Source organism: Triticum dicoccoides, chromosome 2A (assembly GCF_002162155.2).
Source record: "Triticum dicoccoides isolate Atlit2015 ecotype Zavitan chromosome 2A, WEW_v2.0, whole genome shotgun sequence".
Classification (NCBI taxonomy): domain Eukaryota; kingdom Viridiplantae; phylum Streptophyta; class Magnoliopsida; order Poales; family Poaceae; genus Triticum; species Triticum dicoccoides.
Genome location: NC_041382.1, coordinates 732318598 through 732327046, shown reverse-complemented (window position 1 = coordinate 732327046; position 8449 = coordinate 732318598). Strand labels below are relative to the sequence as shown.

The window sequence follows — 8449 nt, the reverse complement described above, 5'->3', positions numbered from 1 at the left end:
CGTCGTCCATGGCGGTCACCACGCTCGGTAGGTGTTCGGTCAAATGCCATTCAGCTTATTTTCGGACGCCATGTCCTTTTCCTAGAGTACGAAGGATGGTAGGGTATTCTACCATGGATGATCAGTTGTTGTGCGATGTGTGGTTTGACGTATCCGCGGGTTTCATAGGCAGAAGCAGAGGTGGGACCTTCTGGCAGCAAGTGCATGAATCGTTTCATGCGCGAAAGCACATTGCGCCCTACAATATGCACATCATCCATGATCGCAATGCGAGATCGTTATCGTATTGATGGTACACCATCTAGACCTTCATCACCAAGTTTTGTTGGGCGGTTGATATGCTGGAGGCAAGGTGGCCATTGCACGCAACAGAGGAGGAGATCGGAAGTTTTGTTTCCTTTTGCTAAACTTGTTGATTGATTCTTTAATTCATTCAATGTTACTCTACACATTGTGTAACCTGCTTGCGCTCTTGTGAAGTATCACAGGATGGAGGGACGACCATTTATGCACATGCACTGTTGGATGAAGCTAAAGGAACGGTATGTATGGGACAACAGAATCTGTTAATCTCGTTGAATTTGGACCGTTGTTGTACTAGACTTATTTGCATCCTATCTATGAATGATATGTGCTATTTTCTCTCCGAACTATGATGAAATCTATCGTGTTTGCACGAATTTCCTCCGGTTAGTTGAAACCCGGTCTGAAATGTATGCGGGGAGCATTGGATGGCCGGTTGTCCGCGGACAGATGTCGCAGCAAATTTGCGGGTCAGCACTGGAGATACGCTAGTGCCATTATTTCGATGTATGTACAGCTTTGTTTTTCTAAGGAAGGAGAACCAGCACGCATTGTCCGCATAGAAAAGAAGTAGTGAGAGCATCTATTTGTTCCAGCAGTGAATAAAAATCAGAACATGTCTTCTTCAAGAAGAAAGAACAGGCTACATAGAGCCTGAGACCCATTTGTCATTTGCGTAACAAGGACGCTCATTTTCCAGCACACCCGATTGAGAGAAATATATAAATGGATAACATGTATGTATCCAACGGATCGGCGAGGCGCGGTCGCTGTCCGGCCTGGACGGACGGCGACACGGCCAACGGCACGACAAGGCAAGGCCAGCGGGGCCCCTCCGGCCACGCACAAAACCCCCCGCGCGACACGGCACCAACCAGCATCCAGCCAGCACAGACCACACCCCGCCTCGCGCGCGCGCGCTCGTTCCGGCCCTATCCGCCCCGCCTCGCTGCTGACGGACGGAGACGGGCCAGAGTGCAAAGACGACGACGTCGTCGTATCGTAGGTGAGGGGTCCAGCTGCCGGATGGGCACCCAGCCAGCCGAGCTATGCAGACGCGGATGGGTACGTGGCGTGAGTCCGACACCGATCCATGTAGAAGTAGTACCGATGGCGATGGTGAGGCTACCTAGATACGGCCGGGGCGCGCACATGCATGCCCCGTCCCGGCCTCCTCCTGGCTACGGTGGTTGAGACGTTGTGGGTTTGCACTTTGCAGTACGCACCGGAAGCAAGCATCCCTGCGACTGGAGTGTAAAGATGCGTTAAGCGTATGCTTTGACAGAGACGTGTTGCGTATTATTTATAGATACAGAAGATTACAGGGTTAGATAGTTAAGTTGTTGTTGGATTGATTTTAAGTCATGATCTATACAAGAGATAAAGATCAACGGAACACATCCTAACCATCTGGAGTACAACGCACCCCCACACATGTATATGGTTTATACATACACCGTATACATCTTATAGTACACACTTTTAACACGCCCCCTCAATCACAACTTTATCAAAGTTAAGATTGTTCTTGAATTCTTCCAACTTGCGCCATGACAAGGCCAGGGCCGGCCCTGTGTTTCGGGAGGCCCTAGGCGAACTCGACGACGTGGGTCCCTATATCCTAAGACCATATATATGTATATGTGATACATAAACTGCAGTAAATTTTCAACCACGCATCTTTAGTTTAAGATTTGACTATAATAATTGTTGGACAATGCCATATTACGACAGAACTATTAAAAATATAACAAAGTGAAACTAACATGATTACCTCAAATAAGAACCAAATTTGACTGACTTCATCAACAACAATAGTACTTCAGTGCTTCAGAAAAGTTTCTTCGAGCATTTCTTGATGCAAAGTTATAAAGGGCACAATCAAGATCAACATTGTCCAAGATATCCTTCTCAATGCGGAAATTTATACATCGGATGATTGGACCCTAGACATTTACACAGACCGACAAAAAATTAAGATGGTTGAATACATGCCGTGAAAGATTGAATTAAAAAATTATGCATTAGAATTTTAAAACTTTGTGTACACTGAAATTTAAGGATGGATCATGGATGAATAGTTGCATACATACATACTAAATAAAGAATAAAATAAACTATGAAATTGGGGTTTGGGGGATGGATCAAGAACATGAATGAGTATGTACCATGTAAGTTAGTAGTACGTACTGTGGTGCGCTTACGGCTCACATACATATAATATATTGCCGCCTTAACGGATGCTGGATGGTCGGGCTGGGGACTGCCGTGCGGCGCGCGCAGCGGCGACAACTAGGGTCGGCCGAGGCGCCGAGCAACAGGCAGACCGACGGTGACCAACGAGAGAAGGAAGAGTACAGTCAAAGACAAACAGACGAGAAGACGAAGACGAGCGAAAGGCTTGAGATCTTTGATTTGTTTCACAAGGGAAACGCGCAGCCGTGCCTAGCATCAGGCCTGAATCAAGTCACGTGACGCTTTGCTAATCACTACATTCGTTTTTTTTTCTGGTAAACATTTTTCTTACTTATATTTGCTGGGGTATACCATATATGTATACTACATCATGGGCCCCCTCCTTGGCCTGGGCCCTGGGCCCTCGCCCCTCGGGCCATACCCCAGGGCCGGCTCTGGACAAGGCTTTAGTGAAACCATCTGCAACTTGATCATTAGTGGGAATAAAACGAATGTACAATAGCTTCTTGGCTACTCTTTCACGAACAAAATAATAGTCAACTTCAATGTGTTTTGTTCTTGCATGGAACACTGAATTTGCTGACAGGTAGGTAGCACCAATGTTATCACACCACAATCGTGCAACTGAAGAATGATTCATACCAAGTTCAGCAAGCAAGGTTTGAACCCATATCAACTCAGCCGTGGCATTTGCTAGGGCTTTATATTCAGCCTCCGTGCTGGATCTTGACACGGTTGCTTGTTTTTGTACACTCCAAGATATAAGATTTGGTCCAAAGAAAACAGCAAAAACCCCTGTTGACCTTCTATCATCAGGACAACCTGCCCAGTCTGCATCTGAAAAGGCACTTACCATAATTGAGGTTGATCTTGTGAGCTTTAGTCATGTACTCATCGTACCTCTAAGCTATCTCAAAATCCTTTTTACTGCAGTCCAATCATGAAGAGTGGGAGCATGCAAGAATTGACACACCTTGTTGACAGGAAAACATATGTCAGGCCTTGTAAGTGTTAAGTAATGTAAAGCACCTACCACACTTCTGTAGTTTGTAGCTGCATCGGCTCCCAAAGGCTCCCCTTCTTCCTTGGAAAGTTTTTCAGCAGTTGAAAGTGGCATGTTTAAAACTTTACAATTCATCATACCTGACCTTTTTAATATATCCGACACATATTTTTCTTGACTTAAGACTATCCCATTAGTTACCTTCTTTATTTCTATTCCCAAGTAGTAGTGCAAGTCGCCAAGATCCTTTAGAGCAAAATCTCTCTTAAGATCTTCTAACAGTGCATTGGTCGCTTCTTGTGACGAGCTAGTCACAATGATATCATCAACATATACCAACATGAAAATGATTAGTTTTCCCTTTTTACAGAAGAAAAGTGACATGTCAGCCTTTGAAGGTCGAAAACCAAGTCTTTGAAGTTTCTCACTTAACCTAGAGTACCATGCTCTAGGTGCTTGTTTTAGACCATATAATGCCTTGTCAAGTTTGCAAACATAATAATGATTGTCTTTTACCTCATACCTAGGTGGTTGTTTCATGTAGACTTCCTCCTCTAGAACGCCATGAAGGAACGCATTCCGTACATCCAATTGACGAAGACTCCAACCATTTGATACTGCAACAGAGAGATCAAGTCTGATAGTAGCTGCTTTAACAATTGGACTAAATGTGTCCTCATAGTCTATGTTGTACCGTTGTTTCGAACCCTTTGCTACTAATCTAGCCTTGTATCTGTCTATCTCTCCACTAGCCTTTCTTTTGACTCTGTAAACCACTTACAATCAATAATATTTCTGCCTCTTGTTGGAGGAACTAGGTGCCATGTTTTATTTCTAACATGAGCATTATATTCTTCATCCATATCAATTTTTCCAATTTTTATCTTCAAATGCCTCAGTCAAGTTTCCTGGCTCACCTGTAACAGCTAGGCCTCCAAAACGCATATTATCATACCTGACCGTGTCATCTGTATAAACCTTTGGTTTCAAAACCCCATGTTGTGACCCGGTTCTCTGTACTAGCACGGAAACTGCAGCGGAGGGCCGCGGCACAGAAGATCCAAGAGGATCCGGCGCGGCGCACGACCCAGAGGCACCCGATCCCAGGTGGATTTCCTCGGAGCCGGAGCTGGCCGCTCGTTGGGCCACTTGTCGAGGCCCAGCTGGGGAACCGCCAGGCGCGGGGGACTGCCTGGCCTGGCGCGTGAGTGCAGCTGACCCACCTGCTCCGCTGTGGGCCCGCCGTGGATTGTCGTTGCCTCACCCGCGGGGCCGCGGGGAGACGCGTGGTCGCCTATCGCTGGCCCGCCTGACCCTGAGGAGGGCGCGCTGCCACCGCCTGGTGCGGCAGGCGAGGGTGAATCCTCATCGGGATCGCTGCCGTCAGCTTTTGGTGCAGCTCCTGAATCAGCTTCGTGCTCCATGTTTGTCCCCAGCTGCTGCATAAAATCATAGTGCACAACCGGATTTCCTCCGAAATTTATAGCAGAATTTTTATCAGAATTACCCAAGTGATCATTAGCTATATGTCCGTCCCCATGATCAAGATGTAAGGAGGAGGAATTTTCAGAGACAAGAAGGACTTCGGGTCTGATAAGAGCACCGGCATTGGGGTTTAATTTGGCAAAAGGGAACACTGTTTCATCAAACACGACGTCACGAGAAATATAAACACATCCAACAGTTATGTCTGGACACTTGAAACCTTTGTGAAGGTTACTGTAGCCAAGGAATACACATTGTTTGGAGCGAAATTCGAGCTTGCGAGCATTAAAAGGACGGAGGTTGGGCCAACATGCGCACCCAAAGGTACGAAGGGCATGATAGTTTGGTGTCTCATGAAATAATTTTTCTAGTGGAGTCTCAAGATTGATCACCTAACTTGGCGTACGATTGATCAAATATGTGGCAGCTATGAATGCCTCATCCCAAAACTTCAAGGGCATAGACGCATGAGCTAAGAGAGAAAGGCCAACCTCAACAATGTGACGGTGTTTCCTTTCGGTGGAGCCGTTCTGGTGATGAGCATGCGGACAGGAAACATGGTGTGTGAAGCCAATTTGGCGAAAAAATGAATTTAACCTTTCATACTCACCACCCCAATCGGTTTGCATGTTGATGATTTTTCGATCAAATAGTATTTCTACAAGTGCTTGAAATTCATGAAACACTTTAAAAACTTGTGACCTATGTTTGAGAAGGAATATCCAAGTAAATTTACTGAAATCATCAATAAAGTTCACATAATAATGTTTCTTATTGATCGAATCATGGGCAGGCCCCCATACATCAGAGTTGATAAGCTCTAAAGGAGCATTCGAGGAACTACTAGAATTTGGATAGGGAAGTGGGTGACTTTTGCCCTTATGGCATGCATCACACACTCCCTCTTTATTCTACTCATGAAGTAAAAAAGGAATTTTGTTCTTTGTAATAACATGTTGGACGATTTGCGAGGACGGATGACCTAATCGATCGTACCACCTTAACGGAGAGATCTTGGTGGTGCCAAAAGCATGCCTGCCAGGGCCTAAAGAAGCCGATGATAGGGGGTAGAGGCCGGCTCTACACCTGCCGTGGAGGAGGGTGCTCCTCGTTGCCTTGTCCTTAATGAAGAAGAAACGAGGGTGAGTTTCAAGAAACACATGATTATCTTGTGATAGATGATGGGCACAAATAAGATTTTTTGTGGCTTTAGGTGAATAAAGGACATCTTTTAGATGAAGATTATGAGTGGGAGTACGAACATATGCTTGACCAATATGAGCAATTTTCATACCTACTCCGTTGGGCATGTTTACTTGATCATGTCAGTTCTACCTCTCCCTCATGGTGAGCTTGTCCAACTCGCCAATGATGTGGTCGGTGGCGCCTGTGTCGACATACCAGTTGGTGTCGACGCTGTTGGAGGAGTTGGACACGGTGCTTGCACTCTTCTCCTTGGTGAATGCAATGTCAAAGCGCCGGTAGCACTTGAGGGCAGTATGGTTGGGCTTCTTGCAGATCTGACAGAACACCTCAGGGAGCTCATCTCGTCTGCCGCCTCCTTGGCCACGTGCACCGTGGCCGTTTCCTCGGCTGTCGTTGCCTCCATTGCCACGGCCACCACCGTGGTCACGGCCGCCTCCGTTCCTGTCGCAGCCTCCGCCACGAGGGAAACCACCGCCGCCACCGCCACGGGAAGCAGCGTTGGCGGAGGAGTGAGACGACGAGTTGCCACCCTCGAACATGGCGAGGCGGCTCTCGAAGTTGATGTTGGGCGTAGAGCTCGTTGGGCTTGACGGGGACGGTCCTGGCGCAGACGGAGGAGACGAAGGAGATGTAGTCGAAGTCCAGGCCAGCAAGGATGTATGACACCATATCGTCGTCTGTGAGCGGCTTGCCGATGGCAGCCATCTCATCGCCGAGGGCCTTCATGCGGCCAAGGTACTCGGCAATGGTGGAGTTCCCCTTTTTGGTGGTGGAGAGGGCGATCCTCGTGTTGACGATGGCCGCCTGCGTCTGGGAGATGAAGATCTCCGTGATTACAATCCATGCTGCTGACGCCATGGTGCAAGATGCGATCTGAACCATCACAGGAGGTGAGATGGAATTGAAAAGGAAACTCAAAACCTGAGAGTCTCGAGCCCTGTCGATCTCGTATGTCGGGTTCGGCACGTCGATGACCTTGCCAGCTTTGTCAAACAACTTGAGCGTCGGCACCCCCCTCTCTGGATCGAGATAGGTGACCAACTGAGCGCCACAGATGGTGACCATAGATTGCGCATGCCAGACGTTGAAGTTGGAGCGATGGAGTTTTTCAGCGATGGGGATGAGTACGGATGCGGCGGCTGCGGTGGAGCTTGAGGAAGAGATGGCGGCGCAAGGGAGATGTGCTTAGAGGAGAATGGCTCTGAATACCATGTAAAGATGCGTTAAGCGTATGCTTTGGCAGGAACGCGTTGCGTGTTACTTATAGGCACAGAAGATTACAGGGTTAGGTAGTTATGTTATTGTAGGATTGATCTCCAAGTCATGATCTATATATAAAAGATAGAGATCAACCGAACAAATCCTAACAATCTAGAGTACAGCGCACGCCCACACATGTACCGTATACATCCTATAGTACACACTTTAACATGAAGGAACGGGGTCACCGGCGCGTCGGGCGACGTGCATACACAAACACAATCATACATATGTCCAACGGATTCGGCGACGTCGATCCATCTCACCAGCGAACGATCGTTTCCCAAGGTTTGTGGATGCAATACATCCATGGTCTACACGCGCGGTGCACGGTGCACCACTAGGGCATGCGGCTCGCGTGGTGGATTCAACCAAGCATATCCATGGTCAGCAGTACATCCTCGTAGACGGGCGGCCGGTTGAAAGATTATGGGTGCGGTGCAGGCGGAGGCGGACGTGGCTCGGCGGGGTGGTGACGCCGCACGTGGTGGGGGTGGGGCGAGCGCGACCTACCGATGGACGGGATGGGCTGGCGCCGCGCGCGAGTGACGGCTGAAAGAAGCGGCAAGGCAAGCCGGCGACCACCGGGACCGGGACGGCCGATAGCTGCTGGGCTGGGGTAGGGGGTCCCGTCCCGGGGCGCTCGTGCATCGCCTACCGTGACATGCCACCTCCGTCCCCGCCCCCCGATCGCTGTCCGTCGCGCCTCCTAGTTTCCTTTCACTCTCCCACTCGCTCCAGGCTGCGGTTCGATACCGCACACGTCGCCGGCCTACCTCTACCAGCACTGCGTAGACACTGCGCGAAGCGACAGGGACGCGCACGTTGCTGCTCCCGAACCAGCTTATAGATACCAGATAATGTCATATGTACCTGGGCAAGCTCTGGTCCACGAGGTTCCGCGGGAAATTGGCTGGAAAGCTACTGCCAGACGCGGAATTGATTGCTAATAATCGGTCAAAACGTCAAAAGTGAGCGAGGTGAACGTACTTGCAT

The 8449-nt window shown here is 48.6% G+C and overlaps 1 protein-coding gene across 1 annotated transcript; it reads right to left on the bottom strand.

Moving 5' to 3' along the window:
• Positions 1–5789: 5789 nt before the first annotated feature.
• On the bottom strand, positions 5790–7387 carry LOC119352136. The gene is made up of 2 exons (XM_037618863.1): positions 6282–7387; positions 5790–6108 (listed from the first exon to the last, which is right to left on the bottom strand). Exon 1 carries the CDS (start codon positions 7256–7258, stop codon positions 6617–6619), a length of 642 nt encoding a protein of 213 aa, XP_037474760.1. The 5' UTR covers positions 7259–7387; the 3' UTR covers positions 5790–6108; positions 6282–6616.
• Between the last annotated feature and the right edge of the window lie 1062 nt (positions 7388–8449).

What these genes read in the sequence shown, in the direction of transcription:
- LOC119352136 (XM_037618863.1), bottom strand. Translation starts at nt 7,258, where the DNA reads ATGGTCACCATCTGTGGCGCTCAGTTGGTCACCTATCTCGATCCAGAG.